General features: G+C 44.7%; 1 protein-coding gene across 1 annotated transcript in view; it reads right to left on the bottom strand.

The window, feature by feature from the left end:
* crybg2 (crystallin beta-gamma domain containing 2) overlaps positions 1 to 18,543 on the bottom strand; it is a 69,200-nt gene extending 50,657 nt beyond the window's left edge. Inside the window, exons 1-2 of the mRNA XM_072447248.1 lie at positions 18,332 to 18,543; positions 1,097 to 1,199 (exon numbers count right to left, since the gene is read on the bottom strand). Of these exons, the coding sequence (XP_072303349.1) occupies positions 1,097 to 1,199; positions 18,332 to 18,543 (315 nt within the window). The remainder of the gene's footprint in view (positions 1 to 1,096; positions 1,200 to 18,331) is intronic.
* Positions 18,544 to 25,411: the final 6,868 nt, after the last annotated feature.

Here is a 25,411-nt window from a genome sequence, read left to right as displayed (position 1 = left end):
AGTTATTATCAAAATACTCATTAGACATAATTATAGTCATAGAAAGAGGATTAAGCCATTATCGTCCTTCGTTATTGAAAGAGCCATGATTAAACAGTAAATACGCCTCATTATGGCATTAAAGTCATTACAAATATGATTAAAATGTCAGTTTGTTCAGTCAGAACCAAGTTTTAAGTTGAGATTAATTAAAAAAGATGAAGATTTAAATCATGAGTGTAGATTATGTCTGTTTTGTGACATTTTTTAACCCCTTGTGACTCGAAGGCTTTTATAATTAAATACAAGAATGTGGGCGGGGATAGGGGGTAGGGGGGATTCTCTGAGCAGGACCGAGTTATTCAAACCTGCAGGAAATAAAAATACAACCAAGTAAATGATGGAAAACAAGTTGATAAAAGTTGATTTGGCACGATACGTCTCCTTTAAATATGAATACTACTGTTGTGAGTTTGGACGCTGCAAAAATAAATATAATTGAAATGAAATATTACACTTAAAATGTGACTAGACATTAGTTTACATTTGCTGCACATTATAAGTGCATTAAAACCGTTTAAGGGAACAAGCGGTAGAAAATGGATGGATCTGAACAATGCTCTGTCGCTTTAAGACAAACAATGTCAATTAAACAACAAAATAACGTTTAGAGCCGTTATTATCGAATGTTACTCAGTGAAGCTTTAAAAAGGTGCAGTTTTATGTTTTTTTCAGTATAAGTGGAATTCAAAAGGTTTATTTTTGCCTCTAAAACGTCTGACGGTTAAAAAAGCTCCAAAAGAGTCTGAAAAACGTTGTATTTTATTGTCATTTTTACAGATTCTTTGGAGGCCTCGGTCCGTCCTAAAATAACTCTCGTGGTTACGGTCGTCAGGTGGATCCAAAACAACAGGAATAAGGCAAATGTGGAGGGCAAGTGCAAAGAGAACGTTCACTTTTATGACTTTGAGCAGCTTCTCTTTTAAAAAACGTTGTAATTCACGCGTCAAGTCGTGTTTTTACTGGAAAAATTTTGCATTATTTGACATGAAACAGAAACGGCAGTGAACACTGAACTAAACGTTGTGTAAACGTGTCGTGAAGGGGCGGGGCTGACCTTTGACCTCGGGGCCGTGGCGTACAGCGAGGACCGCTCCGTATCCGTGGAGACGTTATCGGCCGAAGAGTCGCCGCCGCCGGCTCCTCCGGGTTTTTCAAGTCTGAGGAGAAACAGGAAGTGAGTTTGAAACAGCGCAAAGTGTGAAACGTCTCTGAAAGTTCAAGACAAAAAAACATGAACGGAACAAAGTTAAAATATCACTTTAAATGTGTTTTATTTTTCTGCCAAATGTGGCACTGTCACAAACTGAGACTCAGAGAAAAAACTAAAATAAAACAAGAATTGAAGCCGAACTTCAAAGTCCTGCAATTTATAGAAACTTATTTAGTGAAATTAGATTAAATAATTAAGATCTTAAATTTGTCTTTAAAACACAATGAGAAAAACTAAACTGTCGACTCATTCCAACAGTAATGTTTAGATTAAACTCCGCGCAGGACTCGTGCATTATTGTATTGTGCAACACATTAGAACGTTCCTCGTGCATCTACAATTGGAAAACTGTTACAAAAAAGGAAGAATAGATTTGAATAGAATTGAAATGTGTCTAAACAAAAAAAATCTAAAATTTATACGAAAATAAACCATCTCATTTTGTAAACGAGCCCAAGGGTCCGGCCTCCAGACATTTTTCATATTTTATGATAATTGCCCTTGATATTCTCATTTTGCATTTCTCCAAAAACAACGTTTGAAACATCTCCAGCTCTTTTTGACAAAGTCTGAATTAAACCTATAAAACCTGCTCAGGTCTGTGTTCTTCATGAGAGAAGAACACGAGTGTTACAACACACACGAGTCGAGGGCGGAGCCACAGCGGGAACTTATGAACTTATGAACTTATGAACTATTGAACTATTGAACTCGAGAGTTGAGCTCAGATCTTCTACAAACCAAACACCATTTTCTGCTCAAAGCGACAACACAAAACACAAGTTATCTAATCAGCAAAAGCGTCACAACATCAAAGTTTAGAGCTTCACGTCTCTGCACATGCTCAGTTAGAGCTTCACTTCTCTGCACATGCTCAGTTAGAGCTTCACGTCTCTGCACATGCTCAGTTAGAGCTTCACGTCTCTGCACATGCTCAGTTAGAGCTTCACGTCTCTGCACATGCTCAGTTAGAGCTTCACGTCTCTGCACATGCTCAGTTAGAGCTTCACGTCTCTGCACATGCTCAGTTAGAGCTTCACGTCTCTGCACATGCTCAGTTAGAGCTTCACTTCTCTGCACATGCTCAGTTAGAGCTTCACTTCTCTGCACATGCTCAGTTAGAGCTTCACTTCTCTGCACATGCTCAGTTAGAGCTTCACTTCTCTGCACATGCTCAGTTAGAGCTTCACTTCTCTGCACATGCTCAGTTAGAGCTTCACTTCTCTGCACATGCTCAGTTAGAGCTTCACTTCTCTGCACATGCTCAGTTAGGGCTTCACTTCTCTGCACATGCTCAGTTAGAGCTCATGTTAGAGGGCGGATCATGAGCGGGCCTCTGAACACGCCCACAGACTGAGCAGCTGCAGAAGAACAGAGCTTCCTGCAGTCCTGCTCAGCGGCCTGTAGAGGGCACTAAAAGACTCCAGCAGCAGAAGTGACGGGAAAACTGCTTTTTTGGATACATTTTAGAACAATTTGGATATAATAGGATAATTATACAAATTTTAGATGTTACTGGTCGATCACTGCTCGTCTCGATTGTCCTGAACACGCCCACTTATTTAAATGAAGCGTTTCAGCACCACATAGTTGAAACGTCTGAGGACGATAAACGACAATGAGCGACGTGGAACTGGGAGTGTCGCGGATTCCATTCAAATGAGCAAATATCCACTCCAGAAATGTATTTGCAAGTACTTCAAATGTACTTCATCTCTTCTGTGAACTTCCTGTTAAAGTCTGAACGCGTCGCCAATGAACACAAGACGTCCCTCGATCCGTGAGAAGCAAACGCAGTGACAATATCAAAGTTTAGCGTTCAAACGATTGTGAGAAAACGTTTAACCATTTCACAATTAATCACCATCGAGTCTGTGATCGAACTGTTCAAATCGCACATTTTATTTCATTCCCGTTGTCCAAAACGTCACGTTTGAGACGTGAACCTGACAAAGCCGGACAGATTAAAAAGCGCTTTATATTTTTATCAGTTTTCTGAATAAATTGAGCAAAGAAAAAATGAATTAAAATTTTGCATCAGAAAGTGAAGATTTGGTTCTTATTAATATAATTTTACCATCTGAAAAATATATTCTAAACACGTCTTTATTTCTAATGGAGTTTTCATAAATTATGTTGTGGATTTACATTTTGAAACTTGAATTTTTTTTAAATGGCAGTTTTTGCACAAATGAACTTCAAATACCACAAAAAGCAGATTAAAAACACAAATCAGGACGAAGTTTTTGCACTTTTGTCACGGACGATCAGACGATCAGAAACGTCACAATATCTATATTTAACAGAATTATGACAAACAAACATGGACCGTGGACACCAAACAGTAAAATGAAGTTTAATTCAACGTCTTATTCTTCCATTGTTCAGAAAGATGTAAAGAAAAAAGTAAATCAGTGAGTTGTTGATGCAGTTAATTGTGCAAGTGCAACAAACGAACAGATACAAGTGTTTTGTTTACATACAGACTTAATGTATAATATAATATATATTTCAGTTTAATACATATTATATGTTTTGAACTGAAATGATACATTTTTGCTTCTAAAATAGTCACAATTATCATTTTTAGTTGGCTCGATCATATTGTGACCTGAATAATCACGATTATCCCACGACTCATTTAAAGACACGTTTTAACACAATTCTGATGGATTCACAAGATATCCACAGACTATCGTGATCAGAACACTCAAATAAAATAAATATATATTCATTTTTGTCAATGTCGCAGACTGAAACGCATTTAAAACATTGTTAGTTACTAAAAAAAAGTACATTTCATAACTTTTATTGCCGTTAAGCATGTAACGAGAGAGATGCTTCTGAATAAACCGCGTCACAGTCTCGCGGCGGCCGAACGTCGCCGACTCGCCCGTCGCCGTGGTTTCCGAGGTCGCTCTCTTACATAATCCCGCACAGCTCAGTCAAGTCGGTGAATCAGAGTTTGTGAATGGGACAGAACCGGCTCGGCAGAGACTTAAGACGACGGGAGGGTTTAAAACAGTCAAACAAATCCAGATTCATCACCAGAGAGAGAAGGACACGTACAACGGGTCAATCTTGTGCTGTACCTGATGATCGATAAAGTTCTGGACATTCACAACACACACACGTACCAGAAACGTTAAAAGTTCTACTGCTGACACAAAAATGCTACCAAAAACTAGACAAAAGTACAGCAAACTGACAGGCAAAAATAAATAAAAGTGCTCCATTAGGGCGGAAACTAGATTAAATGTATTCTTCATGATTTTCCAATTTTATTTAACTTTTTCCTGCATAAAAATGGCTTCAAAATATGAATTAAATGAACATTGAACATCACGTTTTGACCTTTACTCATCGTCGCACGTTCATACACTTACCTGCGATCCCACAATGCAAAGGGGCGTACGTGGGGCGGGGCTTCAGTGCGTTTTCGCCCCGCTCCAGTTTGAGGTTCAGCGTTTGTATTATTTGGGAGGTCAGTTAAAAGTGTTTGGTTGGTTGGTGTTTGTGCGTGTGTTTGTGCGCGTGTTTGTGCGCGTGTTTGTGCGCGTGTTTGTGCGCGTGTTTGTGCGCGTGTTTGTGCGCGTGTTTATGAGTGTGTTTTTGAGTGTTTGTTTGTGTGTTTGTGTGTTTGTTTGCAGATGACGCACGTTCAGTTGGTTTTAGGGGTTTGTCACAGTCAAAATAAAGTATAATCTGTACAAAACTGTATTAATCGTTTATTTACCGTTAAAGTTTAAAGTAATTTTTCCGTCATAAGAGCGAGATAAACCAGGACCTTCTCGCTGTGAGGCAGGGGCACTAACCACTGTGCCACCGTGTCCGTATAAAAGCTTCCACCTAATGACTAAAATGCACATACAATTGCACAAGTTTTATCTTTTAAAAACATTCAATGAAATATCAAACCTTAAACTTTTCAAATGTGAAAAGTGACAATTTACAGCCTCTAAATCAGACAAAACTGAGCTCTTGACACATCCAGAAACACTTTGCACACTTCTTTTTGCACAACAATTGACTTTCCTTATATCTTTATCTATATTTCTATCAATATATCAAGAGAATTGTCATTTTGTCCCTGCTCAGAGTCATGTAAACACAGAGCGACACATGTAATTATGTCTGTCAGAGCTTGTAAATAACGCAGCACAAAGAAGCTTTTGTCACGGTGTTTGACTACAGAGGAAGGGGCGGAGCCAGGACAGAGGCCTTCACCTGCTCAGGTAAACACGGCTCACCGGGACGTCCCAGAGGCCTTCACCTGCTCAGGTAAACACGGCTCACCGGGACGTCCCAGAGGCCTTCACCTGCTCAGGTAAACACGGCTCACCGGGACGTCCCAGAGGCCTTCACCTGCTCAGGTAAACACGGCTCACCGGGACGTCCCAGAGGCCTTCACCTGCTCAGGTAAACACGGCTCACCGGGACGTCCCAGAGGCCTTCACCTGCTCAGGTAAACACGGCTCACCGGGACGTCCCAGAGGCCTTCACCTGCTCAGGTAAACACGGTCACATTGGACACGCGCCGCTAAAGGAAAAGTCCTCACACGTTCAACGCATCGTCATTATTCACCGTGACGAGTTCATAAAGCACGTTTCACACCGTTCTGAGGCCCGAGCAGAGTAAAGCAACAACATGACGGAGACGAGCCACATCCTGCCAGAAAAGTTACACAGTGCAGCTTTAAACACCACAAAACTAAATCTGAGTCACTTCACATGTCCAAGAGTATCAACTACAACAACATGCAGTCATTCAAGTATTTATTTATTTTTATATCTATTTTCATCTATTTTTATTATTTTTTATTATTAATTATTTAAATCATGTTTATGTTTTTATTTTATATTATTAGTATTTCCTTAATTGTTTTTATTTATTTGAATTTTTATGTATTTATTCATTTTTTATGCATTAATTTTATTTGTATGCATCAATTTAAATGTTTTACTGATTCATTTGATTCATTTTTCCAGGGTCAGTGCATATTAATAATCACTTCTGTAAATATTCCAGAATTAGCCAAAACATTTTACACAGACGCTAGAAATACATTTCATATGTATATTATAAGAGGTGTGAATGGAACAACTGCAGCCTGTGATTGGCTAATTATTTGCGTTAAACGGTGACGTCGCTTTAATGTATTCACGTTTGCTAAAGCTCGTCATGTCCCGGGACAAACCGCTCCCACGTGAGGACTTTCCTTTATCTTATCCAAACGTCCCACTCAGTCCAAAGTTGAGAACAAACATGGATTATTTTCTTTTTTCATTTTTCTAATGTCCATCACGGTCTAGTCTGTGTCATAGTCTGTAAGCTCCAAACAGGTATCCATTTACTGTGTCCACGGCAGGATGAGAGGCCCAAATCCAAACATTTGATTTATTTATTTTTCTAATTGTTCTAATGTCCATCACGGTCAGTCCAGTCTGTTATTTTCCTTGTTCTGCAGACTCAAGTGTGCTCTGAAAGTATCCATTTACTGTGTCCACGGCAGGAGTTTAGAGGCCCATCACCACAGTTCTGAATCCGGAGTGCTTTGTTAATCTAGTCCAATATTCAGACATAGTTTGAACAGATTTATAGTTTATAATTTGTAAGGATGTGTTTTTCCTAGTCAGGACTCAGGTTTGCAGGTCTTTAAAGGTCTGTCCACTTGTAAAGCTCTAAACAACGCACCGGCAGAAGTAAAAACTGCAGATACCAGAGAAAAACTGTACAAAAGTGTAGCACGTTATTTAAAAAATCTACTTAAAAGTATTTACGTACAACTGTAAAAATGTAAATAATAAAAGTACTTTACACGGATGAGAGAAGGATTAAAACGTCAAATCAGGAGCAATTTTCCTTTTTCTTGTTTGTGTTAGTTTGCTCAAAGCTTGGACTACCGTATTTTTCGGAGTATAAGTCGCACTGGACTATAAGTCACACCAGCCAAAAAATGCATAATAGAGAAGAAAAAAAACATATTTAAGTTGCACTTGAGTATGAAATGCAGTTGCAAGTGTGAAAATAACAAATAATATCACATATAAGTCGCTCCGGAGTATAAGTATACAAGTATAAATATAAGTCGCACCCCGGCCAAAACTATGAAAAAAGGTGCAACTTATCGTCTGGAAAATATGGTAGTTCTAGTTCTCCCAAACTTGTGTTGAACGATGTGAACGTGTCGCTGTACGTTGGCTTAAATAACACGTCCTGATGGTTTGACCTCCAGGTTGTATTTTGTACACGGCGTTATCAGAAACATCTTCCCAAAAACAAGAATCGTCTGTGACAAGTTTACACAGCGACAGAAGCCGACGTGACACTTTCCTTTTCTGAACTCGGCTTAAAGATCATTACCTTTAAATTACAGTCAAACAGGAACACGCAGAGTCTTTGTAATGACGCACATGAATTACATTTACAAGGACATTTGTTTAGTTATACGACATATTTCGAGTTGAAGTCATATTTCAAATCATTCCTTCTGACTGTAATATTTTATTCAAGCATTAGAAATGTTCTAAAATGTGTGTAAAAGTCTCTGTCGAGCCTCAAAGCGTAAAACGAACCGGAAAAGTGCAGAAATATCACTTTACACGGGACGTTTGTCTTTTTTTGAGGTCAACAGTTTTAAATTACAGACGACACACTCGATATTCTAATTTTGCTACAACTGTGATATTATCCATTTGAGTCGTTATTTGTGACTATGTGACAATAAGTACCGTATTTTCCGGATCATAAGTCACACCAGCCAAAAAATGCATAATAGAGAAGCACTGGAGTATGAAATGCAGAGGCAAGTGTGAAAATTAGTCGCTCCGGAGTATAACTATATAAGTATAGATATAAGTGTGAGTTGCACCCCGGCCAAAACTATTTAAAAAAAAAAAAAAAAAAAAAGGGTGCAACTTATAGTCCAGAAAATACGGTAAAATTATCACTATTTAATTTTGTCTCCTTAAACAAAATTGCTTTCAAAATGAATTTCCTGAACATAAAGACGTGTTAAGAATTGTCAATTAACACGCGACATTTGAGCCGCAACTAACGATTATTTCAACAGTGGCTGAGGCAATCATTTCTATTGCACATCAATATATTTATTCTTAGTGAAAAACAAACTGTGGCAATTCTGTGTTCTGATCAAATATGGTTTAGCCCCAATTTACACCTGAAATAGAAGAAAAGGTTCTCGAGCCGGCCTACATCTGGTGGTACTTTTGAGTAAAACATTAGAGAATCACTGCTCTAGAACACAAACAAGACCTTTTTATAACAAAGATAAAACACTTTACTCTAAACTTGTTTTACTTTGACCTTAAATTCAACATAAACCAGATCGTCTTGTCTTTTATCTTTGCGTCTTTTATCTCATTAAACCTGTATTTTGAAAGGTTTCCTACACCGCCTGTGCACCGCTTTGGCCACCGGCCGGTTTTAAATGTGCTTTAAAAATAAGTGTCTAGAAGCAGTCTTTATTTGGTTGAAAACTGAAAAAAAATAAAAATAAAATAAATTTAACTAAATTCTTTTTATCCTATATCAAATTTAAATTGTTTTTCTGCATGCGCTTGATTTTACACAAAAAACAAACACCATACAAATTAGTTGGTTTATTTCATGTAAAACTATCATCTCTATTGGTTTTAGTTGGTTTATTTCATGTAAAACTCATCTTCACTAGTTTTAGTTGGTTTATTTCATGAAAAACCATCATCTTCACTAGTTTTAGTTGGTTTATTTCATGAAAAACCATCATCTTCACTAGTTTTAGTTGGTTTATTTCATGAAAAACTATCTTCACTAGTTTTAGTTGGTTTATTTCATGTAAAACCATCATCTTCACTAGTTTTAGTTGGTTTATTTCATGTAAAACTCATCTTCACTAGTTTTAGTTGGTTTATTTCATGTAAAACCATCATCTTCACTAGTTTTAGTTGGTTTATTTCATGTAAAACTCATCTTCACTAGTTTTAGTTGGTTTATTTCATGTAAAACTCATCTTCACTAGTTTTAGTTGGTTTATTTCATGAAAAACCATCATCTTCACTAGTTTTAGTTGGTTTATATTATGTAAAACTATCATCTTCATTGGTTTAGTTGGTTTATTTCATGTAAAACTCATCTTCACTAGTTTTAGTTGGTTTATTTCATGAAAAACCATCATCTTAACTAGTTTTAGTTGGTTTATTTCATGTAAAACTATCATCTTCATTGGTTTTAGTTGGTTTATTTCATGTAAAACTATCATCTTCATTGGTTTTAGTTGGTTTATTTCATGTAAAACTATCATCTTCATTGGTTTAGTTGGTTTATTTCATGTAAAACTATCTTCATCAGATCGGATCTCTGCCATTCTGTTGCTACGCCGCCATAATCTGTGCTTTACTGCTCTAAAAATCCGCCATACGAACTCGTTGGCACGTCGTCAACGCCGGCGATTAGTCATTGGCATCGCACGCATACCTTCTCCGCAATAAAAAAAAGTGTAACATTATCATCTGCGAAAGCAAACGGCCAACGATCGCAGTAACGAATAAAAGTTTGCGGACTATTTTCTTCATGGGCAGTCATCTCGGCGCTAATCGGATCGATCGCGTCACGACCCAAATCGCCGAACGCGTCCTTGCGATCGACCTCCAATCAAAGACGGCCCGACGCTCAAGTGACTGTGGCATTGTCGCAGTTTACGTAAGCCGACACCTCGCGGGGACAAAGCAGACGTGTTCCTGACTCACAGGAACATCATCTTTTCACTGTGTCAAACGTGTATCCTTTCTCGTCGGGAGGGTTTATAGTCCCGGAAAACAATGGGCGGAAAATATGCCGACGGTCCAGTTTATAAGCCTATTTATAATCAGCCAGCAGGGCTTCAGCTGTTTGAAGGAAAAGGGCGTGGCCAGAGTCAATGTTGAAACAGTTGCTTGAGATGCAAACAGGATGTCAACAAAAAGGTGTGATTTGGCTTTGTAACAACTCTGAGCTCTAAGAAGAAACCAACTAAAACTAGTGAAGATGATGGTTTTACATGAAATAAACCAACTAAAACTAGTGAACGTGAGTTTTACATGAAATAAACCAACTAAAACTAGTGAAGATGATGGTTTTACATGAAATAAACCAACTAAAACTAGTGAACGTGAGTTTTACATGAAATAAACCAACTAAAACTAGTGAAGATGATGGTTTTACATGAAATAAACCAACTAAAACTAGTGAAGATGATAGTTTTACATGAAATAAACTAACTAAAACTAGTGAAGATGATAGTTTTACATGAAATAAACCAACTAAAACTAGTGAAGATGATGGTTTTACATGAAATAAACCAACTAAAACTAGTGAACGTGAGTTTTACATGAAATAAACCAACTAAAACTAGTGAAGATGATGGTTTTACATGAAATAAACCAACTAAAACTAGTGAACGTGAGTTTTACATGAAATAAACCAACTAAAACTAGTGAAGGTGATGGTTTTACATGAAATAAACCAACTAAAACTAGTGAACGTGAGTTTTACATGAAATAAACCAACTAAAACTAGTGAAGATGAGTTTTACATGAAATAAACCAACTAAAACTAGTGAAGGTGATAGTTTTACATGAAATAAACCAACTAAAACTAGTGAAGATGATGGTTTTACATGAAATAAACCAACTAAAACTAGTGAAGATGATGGTTTTACATGAAATAAACCCACGGAGAGTGACATAAAAGCTTCGGAAAACAGCGTTCTAAAGCCGTGCGCGTAAGACAGTGATTAAACACTATAACGAAGATTTATTTACATTTTGCAGTCAATGATGAGCTCAGGGTTTTTTAATCCAAAGGTCTACAGTCCATCCTGACTTTAGGGAAGAAGAAATGTCTATTTTTTGTGCTACATTATTAAAAGTCTATGGTTTATGTTCATGAAATCAGTACAGAAGGCAAATGTTACTTTGTTTTTTAAAGAAAAGCCTGAATCCAAAAAACTTCCACTATAATCCACTGGAAAAGTTACACAGTGCAATGTTAAAGGGCCAGTACATGCTGGTTTATACAGAGTTAAAATAACAAGCTCTAACTGCATTTGTACAAAACACACGTCGAGTCGAACCCGACACAACGACGGACGAATAAAAGCTCCAGATTGTGAAAACAGATTAAAACAATAAGATAAGATAAGATATTCCTTTATTGTCCCACATGGGGAAATTTCATTGGTGCAACGCAGGTAGATACAGAGGTAGATACAGAAGAACAGATCACTTATAGGAAGTCTGAAAAACAAGTGTCGAGTATCAACAAGACACGGTTCAGCTGCATTAAGACCGCGAAGAATCCAAAATAAAAGAAAGACGGGACGGACTGAAGTCTCTTGTCAGGTGTCGCTGAGGGAAGTGTCTGGGGAGAGGGCAGTCTGAGCTCAGATGTACCAGTAAACAAGCAGGTTTGAATAGAGGACCACCACGTTTGCCCCGAAGTCTCACGTTAACCGCAGTTTTCCTGTCGAACGTTCATTAGATTGTGTAAAAGTAACGGTTGAGGAGGATGTTACGGAGCGCGTCTGTGGAACGTACGAACGAGCCTGAATCCTGTGGAACGTACGAACCTGAATCACAGAATGTCTTTTTTAAAAGCAAATTCCAGGTGATTTTTGGGTTGAGCGAATGCAGCAGCCCTGGGCCAGTTTCACATGTTACTGCACGGAGTTCCTGTCTGTGTGTGTCTGTGTGTGTCTGTCTGTCTGTCTGTGTGTGTCTGTCTGTGTGTGTCTGTGTGTGTCTGTCTGTGTGTCTGTGTGTCTGTGTCTGTGTGTCTGTCTGTGTCTGTGTGTGTGTGTGTGTGTCTGTGTGTGTCTGTGTGTGTGTGTGTGTGTGTGTGTCTGTGTGTGTCTGTGTGTGTGTGTCTGTGTGTGTCTGTCTGTCTGTCTGTCTGTCTGTCTGTCTGTGTGTCTGTGTGTCTGTGTGTCTGTGTGTCTGTGTGTCTGTGTGTCTGTGTGTCTGTGTGTCTGTGTGTCTGTGTGTCTGTGTGTCTGTGTGTGTGTCTGTCTCTGTGTGTCTGTCTCTGTGTGTGTGTCTCTGTGTGTCTGTCTGTGTGTCTGTGTGTCTGTGTGTCTGTGTGTCTGTCTGTGTGTGTGTCTGTGTGTCTGTGTGTGTGTCTGTGTGTGTGTCTGTGTGTCTGTCTGTGTGTCTGTGTGTCTGTCTCTGTGTGTCTGTCTCTGTGTGTGTCTCTGTGTGTGTCTGTGTCTCTGTGTGTGTGTCTCTGTGTGTGTCTCTGTCTGTCTGTCTGTCTGTGTCTGTGTGTCTGTGTGTCTGTGTGTCTGTGTGTCTGTCTGTCTGTCTGTCTGTCTGTCTGTCTGTCTGTCTGTCTGTCTGTGTGTCTGTCTGTCTGTCTGTCTGTCTGTCTGTCTCTGTGTGTGTGTGTGTGTCTCTGTGTGTGTGTCTCTGTGTGTGTCTCTGTGTGTCTGTCTGTGTGTCTGTGTGTCTGTGTGTCTGTCTGTGTGTGTGTCTGTGTGTCTGTCTGTGTGTCTGTGTGTCTGTCTCTGTGTGTGTGTCTCTGTGTGTGTCTCTGTGTGTCTGTGTGTCTGTCTCTGTGTGTGTGTCTCTGTGTGTGTCTCTGTGTGTCTGTGTGTCTGTGTGTTCCCCTAAACCATGTCCGGCTGTAGCTCCATTATCTCAAATGCAATGTCAATGTACAGACGGTATCATGGAAATCGGAAATGCTGAGACGAGTCTGTAAATGTCCTTGTTTAGGTTCAAGCACAAGGCCGGAGTTAAGAGTAGGATTCACCTTAAAAAGTACAACAAAATCATTTCACTTATTCCATTATTGTATTTTTATGTCTTTAACGCAAAATCTTTGGGGCCAGATGTGACCTTTTCATCCCATGTAACATTGACTCAAGTACACACACCCAAATGCAGTACTTTTACTTTTGTACTTGGTTACATTCCTCCACTGACAGAGGCAAGTTTGAGAATGTTTTCAGCCGTTTTCGTGCAGTTGAAAGAGTATTTCCTGTATTTCCTAAGACCAACGATATTCCCTGTGGCGCTGGTGAATTCACTTTTGGTGCGTTTTCTATTGAACAGCTTCAAAAACTGACCGGCTCGTCTTTGTGTTCATGAAGATTCTGTGAAAGACAATGACCAAAGCAAAGACCAAAGAGAACGGGGACATTCAATAAAGACGACTTCATTCTCCGGATGCGTCGCGTTGTAAAAGTGCACAAGTGTAAGAGAAGGAAATCTGTGCGAGTGGTGCGGAAATTACAGCTTTAAACTTTGTAAAACTCTGTCTTTTCACGTTTACACGGACAAAGTGAAGACGTTCTGCGGCCGGCGATCGAGCAGACTTTTTGGCGCGTCGGCGATCGAGCAGACATTTTGGCGCGCCTGCGATCGAGCAGACATTTTGGCGCGCCTGCGATCGAGCAGACATTTTGGCGCGCCTGCGATCGAGCAGACATTTTGGCGCGTCTGCGATCGAGCAGACATTTTGGCGCGTCGGCGATCGAGCAGACATTTTGGCGCGTCGGCGATCGAGCAGACATTTTGGCGCGTCTGCGATCGAGCAGACATTTTGGCGCGTCTGCGATCGAGCAGACATTTTGGCGCGTCTGCGATCGAGCAGACATTTTGGCGCGTCTGCGATCGAGCAGACATTTTGGCGCGTCTGCGATCGAGCAGACTTTTTGGCAATCGAGCAGATTTTTTGGCGCGTCGGCAATCGAGCAGACTTTTTGGCGCGTCGGCGATCGAGCGGACTTTTTGGCGATCGAGCAGACTTTTTGGCGCGTCGGCAATCGAGCAGACATTTTGGCGCGTCGGCGATCGAGCGGACTTTTTGCCGCTAGCGATCGAACGGACTTTTTGGCATCGAGACCAACTGTGCGACTCCGATATCCGATTCCTCAAAATCTAAGGCATTTTATCGCTTTGCGGTCGCGCCGTTGGCCTGAACCATTGACGAGATGGAAAAAGGTGTGAATTTTGTGAAAACGTGGAAGACTCCGGAGTGGATCACGCAGAGAAAAAAACCAAGGACTCCTCGATCGAGACCTTGGTTTTCCTTGACGAAAGCGGACGGACGCTCTCGGGCTAGCAGTGGACGTTTGCGTTTTGCCCGTACGTAAAGCGGTATAAACGTTGCACTCTCAGTTAAAGACAAAACGCTGAAATGCATTTGTATCTCGACCGATCGCTCGTCCGTCTCCTCCCGAGCGCAGAAGGCGAGTGACAGCGCATCACCGCGGCACGCTGAACTCCGCCTTGCACGCTTCGCCCGCCCGAGCCGGAGATGCCAGAGCAGTGTAAATATTTTTGAACCGTGCCCTGGCGTCACCGCCGCGTTTGTCTTTCACCTCGAGACGCCCTGAGCTCAGCGTAATCCTGCGCTCTCGGCCCGACCCCGACAACCAACCCCGACAACCGACCGACAACGGCGTGAAATCTGCTGCGTCGTCTGCTCTTTAGCTTTCGAACGACGCCGTGCCCCTCGAATCGAACGGAAGGCTAGTCCAGAAGCTCGTGTTTAGCGTCTGGACCAACAGCACGAACCCAACAGTAACTTTAATGTCACGGTCTGCGGTCCTGAAGTCGTTTAAGTCGAGTCACAGGTCGATTGAGTCTTAAAAATCGACCAACATTTGTAGAAGTCGACCGTTTTATTTAGATTACAACAGTGAAGTGGAGTGAGTTAAGCTGAAGATTTGTTTATGCATTTATTAAGGCCAAAAAGAAAGTGTTTCCGGTAAGGCCGCAGTTATTTTATTACTTGGTTTAAGGATGTTTAAATGAAATATATTGCACAGGCGGACGGAATATAAATATAATTTCATTTTGAAAAGATGTTTTCTTCCGGGTTTGCCCAAAACGCACCACGGGAGGAGAGGGGGGGACAGAACTGACGCTTAAGTGTGCACCCTCCCCCACCCACCCAGTCACGGCAAAACACGCTGAAGAAAATGTGGTAAACGGGTTTGAAATGTGTATTTGCGATATAAAAAGGCGCGCAGCAGACAGACGGGGGGGGGGCACGCGCTCTCCCCGGGGCCGCGCGCAGGGACAGACCCGCTCCGTCACAGACCCGCTCCGTCACAGACCCGCTCCGTCACAGACCCGCTCCGTCACAGACCCGCTCCGTCACAGACCCGCTCCGTCACAGACCCGCTCCGTCACAGACTTCCGCAGGAGTTTGGCAAGAAATTGCTTCACGCGCTCTTGTCTTTTGACATAATACCGTGTTTTACATTTAACTTAATGCTATTTTGCTTTGTCGGCGGTACTTTATAAAAAAAAATAAAAATTGATACATTTATTTTATCCAGGGTGTACTCCAGCGACCCTGAAAGGGAACAAGCGGTAGAAAATGGATGGATGGATGGATATTGTATCAAATCAATCATCTAAGTGCGGCGGATCCGTAAACCAAGTAATAAAATAACTAAGGCCTTACATTGAAAAAAGAAAATCCAGGTAGGTCGGATTTAAAAAAATTTTTTAATACATTTTAAAATCCTTGCACAGGTTTTGCAGACAGTTTTCTCAGAAGTGAGCGCTTCACATTGAAGTGGCCTTATTGGTGCTAATATTGAATAAAATAGTTCTCTACATCTCTACTAGTCCAACCACAGGAAAAGAGCTATTAGCAGACGACTTTTAAGTAATTACCGCAATGTAGGTAAAACGAAACCGATCAAAAGTGCAGCAATTTTCATTTCTTACCTTACGATCCCACAGATGATTTTTTTGCGCAGCTTTTGGATTCGCTCACACAATTTGACATTCTCGAAACGTACGACCAGTAAATATGCGATAAAATGTTCAAGGAAACACACCATTTTTTCTAATTTTTCTCATTTATTCCTACGTATAAATATGTATAAAGACAGCATAAACTCATGAAAGTTTAAAGGCTTTTGCTACGCTCCCCGTTAGCGGCTAACGCCCTGTATCTCGCTGCGACTGAACTAAAGTTGCACATTACGTCTCAAAAGTATCGATATCGCAATATTTTCAAACGCAATTAACGATACCCCAGCTTCGATTATTCTTTCGAGCGCAAACTTTGACCCAGATGATGCTGAAGTGAAGGTGTTTTGAGGATCCTGGGGGACTAAAGAGTGTTTTCATCGACGTGACTTTCATGGAATTATCGCTCAATTTCAGTCACAAAACATGTTTTCTCAGCTCGTGGCGTGTTTTGGCTCGTGTATTGACCAGTGAACCACAATTCAAACACTGGATTGGTTGACGATTATGCCAAGAATCGATTAACTTGTTGCAGTCCGAGACAACAGACGATACTCAAGACAAAACAACTGTAGTTTTGAAATATTTCCATGTGATCTGATGCTAGTTCTGATGAAGCTCAGTGGGATTTTAAAAAACTGTTCACAATGTTCTACCGTTGATGTCATTTTGTTGAGTACTAATACTTCAAATCTAGTTTCGACAGTTTTAGCATCATTAGCATCTGATTTTCAATATTTTTCACAACCAAAGCCTTTTCTGGTCGGGATAATTCACGTTTTTCAAGGCAAACCTGGCGCACCAGCTAAAAACTTGCAATATACGACTTAATTCTGACCCTAAAATCGTAAAATAGAAGCTAGAAAGGTTCACGTCCAGGGCTCAAACGTGACATTAACTGCGCGACGGTGTTGAATTTAGACGACTCTGTTTACATTTGCGCTCCAGTGCACAGCTGTCGCTCGCTCACGTGCACAAAGATGATAAGGGCCACGGCCGCACCTCGCACAGGTTTATGTCGTGACGATTACTCTCGATCAGGTCGCTCGTTATATAAACACACAACGTCCGTTAGTTAAACGTTTGACAAAGGCGTAGGTGCCACTCCAGCCAAACGTTGTACTCGAGTAAAAAGGAAACGTTACTTCAAAAACAACATTACGCTCAAGTACAAGTACAACGTAATGCTCAGAGAAACTGCTCAAGTTCAAGTACAAAATCTGCACACGAGTACACTTTGTAATATGATGGAGTTGTGCACGAACACATTTTTAACATTTTTAAAAAAGGATAAAACTACAAAATGAGACGCTCGTCTGAAGAAGCGGAGCCGAGCCCGGGGGTGGGTCATATGGAGCAGAGCCCGGGGCCGGTGGTGATGGTCATATGGAGCCCGGGTCGTGGAGCCCGGGGTCAGCGGCGGGTCATATGGAGCCCGGGGCCGGCGGGTCACAGAGTCCGGCGGGTCACGGAGCCCGGGGGTCAAAAGTGCCGCTGCATCTCGGGTTGACCATGTGTTCATTAGTGAATTAGAAACATTAGACCTCAGTCCAGAGAGTCTGGAGAAGGGGCCCCTATAGGCCCCTACACTGAACTTTGGAGTAAAACAAGCGCCGGAGTGTAAACATAAAGGCCCCTTGACCCCATCTGAAGGTTTATTTTAGCAAACACCCGACAAAAGAGCCACAAAAGTGATCAAACGGCTCTTTAGCAGCCAAAGTACATCGTATATTCCCACTGAAGTAATACTGCAAGTTTCTTGTACTTTTGTAGTGATTGTGTTTTATTCTATCGTTTTGTGCCATTTGGCCTCATTTGTGGCGTTAATCCTGGAGAATTCGAAGTCGCTCATTACTTTCGTGTAGTTTTACCCTTCAAAAACACAGTCTGCCGTTGCCATGGGCGACGTGACGTAGGAGCCGTTTAGTGCCACAGGAAGAGGCCATTTGTCACCTTTGAGGTTTTAAAAACCTTTTAACAATTAGAAATAAAATAGTTTTGCTACACATTTCAAGCTTTCATTCATCACATGGATGAGTTTGTGGATTAGTTTAACCCCGGCTCCTCTACGGCTACTTCAAAATATGACTCGAGTAGTAAAAGTATGGAGGTCCAAAAACTACTTCAAGAACAACACAATCTAAAAATATCACTGGTACGTGAAGTATTTCCATCCGACAGTGAGGAACAGGACTTCATCTGACCCCGGACTTCATCTGACCATCACTTCATCTCCTCGTGACACATTGGACAGTCCCCGTGTGGATCTGTCACTCAAACATTACCGGAGCTCCAGAGCTTTACCCGCGGTGTGTGTGCGGCTCTTACCCGGGCCCCTGCGCCTTCTCCCCGGGGACAGTCTTCTCCGACGCGCCGCCGCCGCTGTTTTTGGACTTTATCCTTAGAGAAGGAAATTTAAACTTCTTCTTGTCCGCGCCAGGAGCCACCGGAGCCGCACCGGACTCCGCCAGGTTCCCGTCGCTTCTCGAGAACAGACTCTTAAAGGTCTTCTTGCCGGTGGGCTGCTTTTTGGTTGCCATGGTCGCGGTTCAGAGACGTGCGCAAGTCCCGGTGTCCGCGTGGCACTGGTCCTCCTTCCTCCTTCCTCCGTCGTCCTCCGTCGTCCTCCGTGTGTCCCGGGACGCGTGTTGTGGACAGGAGCGCGTGTTGACAGGTGCGTAGAGCGCGCGCGGCAGATGAACCAGGTGCGTAAAAGCGCACGGGGACACGCCCCCTTTAGCAGGTAATTAGCAGCGCGAGGCTTTAATGGTTCATTATGAAACAAATACAGTTCAAAGGAGGTGAAAAGTGGAACAAAAGGTGTTTTTAATGACATAATTGACAATATCTAGAAATATAACTTGATTTTGTCCATGAGTGACGTCAGAGCCTGGATTAAACACGTGTTTTACTTTATTTGTTTATTTAAAAGGAGATTATGATGACGTGTGACATTATTGATGAAGGAAGAATGCAGATGTTTAGTTTTACTGGACAAATATTCACAGAAATGTTGAACCCACATTTTACCTCGCGATATATTACACTCTTTACCACAAATTAAACACTCAAATACAATGTTGGGGCATGAAAAAATATCTTTTTGTTCCGTTTTAATGAGATAAGCAAACTAACTGACATTTCTATTCTGTAAATTTAAAATTGTTGCTTGTTTGTTGGTAAAATAGATTTAAACTCGTTTACATTGAGTATTTTAAAGACTTTATATCGTCCCAATTGTATCTGATGCAGGATAAAGTCAGTGTCAGTTCTCATTCTACTACAACGCATGAGGTCATTCTATTTATTTTGACTTCCTGATTGTAAATAGTAAATATAAACGTCCATAATTGTTACCTAGCAACCATGCCGTACACTGAAATATGTGACAACACCTGTTTAAAAGGTCAGATACTTGTGTTTAAATGGTGCCAAACTCAGCTCTATTTCATTTCATCTGAACAGAATTGTTTTTTATGTGTGACAAAGACTAAATATTCACTTTTGCCTGTTCAAGACAAAATAGTCACAATTTATTTGTAGTGGGGGGGAATTAGGTTTTCAACTTTTCAGAATCAAAATCAGAAAGTTTATTATTATCATTTGTCATTATAATAATTGTCATTACTTTTAAATGTATAATCTGTTTTTCTTAAATGTCTTTTAAATGTGTAATGTTTAATTAATGCGCGCTGTTATGTCTTATTGTGTTCTTATCTCATTAAATAAAGGTTCATCAAAACTTTTTTTAAAAGTCAAATTGAACTGAAGCTCAAAATGAAGAGGATTTATGAAAATGGTGTGAAGTAAAGCAGCTTTTTAGTCTTTATATTGTCAAAACTAAAGCCTGGCCTTTTCAATAAATGACTCAACACCGCCGCCTCCTGGACACTGTGCAAACTGCAGCCACGTGCATGTCTTTACACTCTTTTTCCTGTAGGCGGCGCCATCGACTCGAGCACGAACTGTCACGCGTGGATTCAAACGTCACTAGGACTAAACCAGACCAGAAACTTTACTTCAGTTAGATTAATTCAGTATTTAGGGGAATTATTACTCAAATAAGAGAAACTGATATCAAACTTGATTTCGATACTGATCAAACGCGCTCGGTTCTTGATACCGATATCGATACCGCAACGTTTTAGACAATTCATGCTTTCTTTATTAAACCCTGTGGTCAAATACTCTTTTTACGATTTGTTGGATTTTTTTTTATTTTCTTTACGTCTGTTCTCTCTCTGGTCATGTTCTGCCTTTACTGTTTTTTGTTTTCTATGTAAGATAAGATAAGATAAGATATTCCTTTATTGTCCCACATGGGGAAATTTCATTGGTGCAACGCAGGTAGATACAGAGGTAGATACAGAAGAACAGATCACTTATAGGAAGTCTGAAAAACACTTTCAGTAGAAGATCTCCTATAAATAAACAAACATGTGTCTTTAAATGTAAAAAATAAAAACATTGTGTTGGACAAAAAGAACGAAATGAGAGCTTATTTATGGCATTTATTTGGACGGTTCTAATTGCTTAAAATAAAACAATTGGAAATATTTTGTCATTGCGTTTGTGGTGAGCAAAGCCTGTTTTATTGTTCTTTTATTGTTTTATTTTATTATCATTACTTTTTTAAATGAATATTGTTGCGATTTGATTCTATCTTTTTCATTTTGTTTAATTTTATTGTATTATTTATTTATTAAATTTTCTAGCATTTTATTTTATTTGATCTATTTTATTATCTATTTATTTTATCTCCATTCAAACACCACTTCACATTTTACGTTTAAGTGAGATTTGAAGAGCAAAGTCCGGCCTGTTTTATCCGTGTAAATGTGTGCGTTTGCAGCTTTATTGCATTTGAAAACGTGTCATGTCTTTACACGACGACAACAATTCTGACTGACAGGTTTGTAAAATGCAGTTATTCCACTCAAACATGACACGTGATAATTACGATAACGTAAAAATAACGAGCCTGAAATGTCACTGTTGGAGTTTAACTTTGAAGTGATTTGTTTTACGTGTCACGGGCGTTTGAAAGACTCTAGATTGTGTACGTTTCACTCTAAATCTGTGCGTCTGATTCACTTTCCATGTGTGTTTCTGGAGACGTCTAAACTTTATTATAAAATGCGTTACGTTTAGTGTTAATGTTAAATAAAGTGTGACGTTGTTGGTACAAGGCTAATTCACTCGCGCCGTAAACCAACGTGTTATTCACCATTTCCCCATCTGCTGATGCATGGAAGGACTGTACAGACCTGCTTTACATTTCTCACTCTTTGTTTCATTGAAGCCATTAGAAAAGGACAAAGTGAAGTATCACATGGTCATAAGTATTCAGACCCTTTGCTCAGCGGTGAGTAGAAGCCCCTTTGAGCTGGTACAGCCTTTTTGGGGATCCTCTGCCATTCTTCTTGCAGATCGTCTCCAGTTCCATTACGTTGGCTAGTGAACGTTGGTGGAACATTTTCAGGACTTCAGAGATGCTCAGTTGGGTTTAGGTCAGGGCTCTGGCTGGGCCGGTCAAGAATGGTCACAGAGTTGTTCTGAAGCCACTGTTTTGTTATTTGACCCAGGTGCTTAGGGTCACTGTCTTGTTGGCCTCTCAGCCCAGCCTGAGGTCCTGAGCGTCTGGAGGAGGGTTTCCTCCAGGATCGCTCTGTACGTGATCGTATTCATCTTTCCTTCAGTTGCAGCAGGTGGTCGTGTCTCTGCAGCTGAAGAACCCCCCACAGCACCACCACCACCACGCTGCCGCCACCACCACCACGCTGCTGCCACCACCACCACACTGCTGCCACCACCACGCTGCTGCCACCACCACCACGCTGCTGCCACCACCACCACACTGCTGCCACCACCACCACGCTGCTGCCACCACCACCACACTGCTGCCACCACCACCACACTGCTGCCACCACCACACTGCTGCCACCACCACCACGCTGCTGCCGCCACCACCACACTGCTGCCACCACCACCACACTGCTGCCACCACCACACTGCTGCCACCACCACCACACTGCTGCCACCACCACACTGCTGCCACCACCACCACACTGCTGCCACCACCACACTGCTGCCACCACCACCACACTGCTGCCACCACCACGCTGCTGCCACCACCACCACGCTGCTGCCACCACCACCACACTGCTGCCACCACCACCACCACGCTGCTGCCACCACCACGCTGCTGCCACCACCACCACACTGCTGCCACCACCACACTGCTGCCACCACCACCACACTGCTGCCACCACCACGCTGCTGCCACCACCACCACGCTGCTGCCACCACCACCACACTGCTGCCACCACCACCACCACGCTGCTGCCACCACCACGCTGCTGCCACCACCACCACACTGCTGCCACCACCACACTGCTGCCACCACCACACTGCTGCCACCACCACCACACTGCTGCCACCACCACGCTGCTGCCACCACCACGCTGCTGCCGCCACCACCACCACGCTGCCGCCACCACCACCACGCTGCTGCCACCACCACACTGCTGCCGCCACCACCACCACACTGCTGCCACCACCACCACGCTGCTGCCACCACCACACTGCTGCCGCCACCACCACCACACTGCTGCCACCACCACCACGCTGCTGCCACCACCACGCTGCTGCCGCCACCACCACCACACTGCCGCCACCACCACCACGCTGCTGCCACCACCACACTGCTGCCACCACCACCACGCTGCTGCCACCACCACGCTGCTGCCGCCACCACCACCACGCTGCTGCCACCACCACCACACTGCTGCCACCACCACGCTGCTGCCACCACCACCACGCTGCTGCCACCACCACCACACTGCTGCCACCACCACCACGCTGCTGCCACCACCACCACACTGCTGCCACCACCACCACACTGCTGCCACCACCACACTGCTGCCACCACCACCACACTGCTGCCACCACCACACTGCTGCCACCACCACCACACTGCTGCCACCACCACACTGCTGCCACCACCACCACACTGCTGCCACCACCACGCTGCTGCCACCACCACCACGCTGCTGCCACCACCACCACACTGCTGCCACCACCACCACCACGCTGCTGCCACCACCACGCTGCTGCCACCACCACCACACTGCTGCCACCACCACACTGCTGCCACCACCACACTGCTGCCACCACCACCACACTGCTGCCACCACCACGCTGCTGCCACCACCACGCTGCTGCCGCCACCACCACCACGCTGCCGCCACCACCACCACGCTGCTGCCACCACCACACTGCTGCCGCCACCACCACCACACTGCTGCCACCACCACCACGCTGCTGCCACCACCACACTGCTGCCGCCACCACCACCACACTGCTGCCACCACCACCACGCTGCTGCCACCACCACGCTGCTGCCGCCACCACCACCACGCTGCCGCCACCACCACCACGCTGCCGCCACCACCACCACGCTGCTGCCACCACCACACTGCTGCCACCACCACCACGCTGCTGCCACCACCACGCTGCTGCCGCCACCACCACCACGCTGCTGCCACCACCACGCTGCTGCCACCACCACCACACTGCTGCCACCACCACACTGCTGCCACCACCACCACACTGCTGCCACCACCACGCTGCTGCCGCCACCACCACACTGCTGCCACCACCACCACGCTGCTGCCACCACCACCACGCTGCTGCCACCACCACGCTGCTGCCACCACCACGCTGCTGCCACCACCACGCTGCTGCCACCACCACCACGCTGCTGCCACCACCACCACACTGCTGCCACCACCACGCTGCTGCCGCCACCACCACACTGCTGCCACCACCACCACGCTGCTGCCACCACCACCACGCTGCTGCCACCACCACGCTGCTGCCGCCACCACCACACTGCTGCCACCACCACCACGCTGCTGCCACCACCACCACGCTGCTGCCACCACCACGCTGCTGCCACCACCACGCTGCTGCCACCACCACGCTGCTGCCACCACCACCACGCTGCTGCCACCACCACCACACTGCTGCCACCACCACGCTGCTGCCGCCACCACCACCACGCTGCCGCCACCACCACCACGCTGCTGCCACCACCACCACGCTGCTGCCACCACCACCACGCTGCTGCCACCACCACCACGCTGCCGCCACCACCACACTGCTGCCACCACCACCACACTGCTGCCACCACCACGCTGCTGCCACCACCACCACGCTGCTGCCACCACCACCACACTGCTGCCACCACCACGCTGCTGCCACCACCACCACACTGCTGCCGCCACCACCACCACGCTGCTGCCACCACCACCACGCTGCTGCCACCACCACCACACTGCTGCCGCCACCACCACCACGCTGCCGCCACCACCACCACGCTGCTGCCACCACCACCACGCTGCTGCCACCACCACCACGCTGCTGCCACCACCACCACACTGCTGCCACCACCACCACACTGCTGCCACCACCACGCTGCTGCCGCCACCACCACCACGCTGCCGCCACCACCACCACACTGCTGCCACCACCACCACACTGCTGCCACCACCACGCTGCTGCCACCACCACGCTGCTGCCGCCACCACCACCACGCTGCCGCCACCACCACCACGCTGCTGCCACCACCACCACGCTGCTGACACCACCACCACGCTGCTGCCACCACCACCACACTGCTGCCACCACCACCACACTGCTGCCACCACCACGCTGCTGCCGCCACCACCACCACGCTGCCGCCACCACCACCACACTGCTGCCACCACCACCACACTGCTGCCACCACCACGCTGCTGCCACCACCACGCTGCTGCCACCACCACCACGCTGCCGCCACCACCACCACGCTGCCGCCACCACCACCACACCACGCTGCTGCCACCACCACCACGCTGCTGCCACCACCACCACGCTGCTGCCACCACCACGCTGCTGCTGCCACCACCACGCTGCTGCCACCACCACGCTGCTGCCACCACCACGCTGCCGCCACCACCACCACGCTGCCGCCACCACCACCACGCGGCCGCCACCACCACCACGCTGCCGCCACCACCACCACGCTGCTGCCACCACCACGCTGCCGCCACCACCACGCTGCTGCCACCACCACGCTGCTGCCACCACCACGCTGCTGCCACCACCACGCTGCTGCCACCACCACCACGCTGCTGCCACCACCACACTGCTGCCACCACCACGCTGCTGCCACCACCACGCTGCTGCCACCACCACGCTGCTGCCACCACCACCACGCTGCTGCCACCACCACGCTGCTGCCACCACCACGCTGCTGCCACCACCACCACGCTGCTGCCACCATTTATCACAGGTCCAAGGTGTGAGCTGGTTTATCTGCTTCCTGCACGTCTGACCCCAACGTGGGAGGAGGAGGTGTCCAGC

This window comes from Eucyclogobius newberryi, unplaced genomic scaffold (genome assembly GCF_026437365.1).
Source record: "Eucyclogobius newberryi isolate DKJ021-1_F unplaced genomic scaffold, fEucNew1.0.hap1 SCAF_16, whole genome shotgun sequence".
Classification (NCBI taxonomy): Eukaryota; Metazoa; Chordata; class Actinopteri; order Gobiiformes; family Gobiidae; genus Eucyclogobius; species Eucyclogobius newberryi.
Note: the sequence above shows the minus strand (reverse complement) of the source record. Positions and strands in the feature narration are given on the sequence as shown.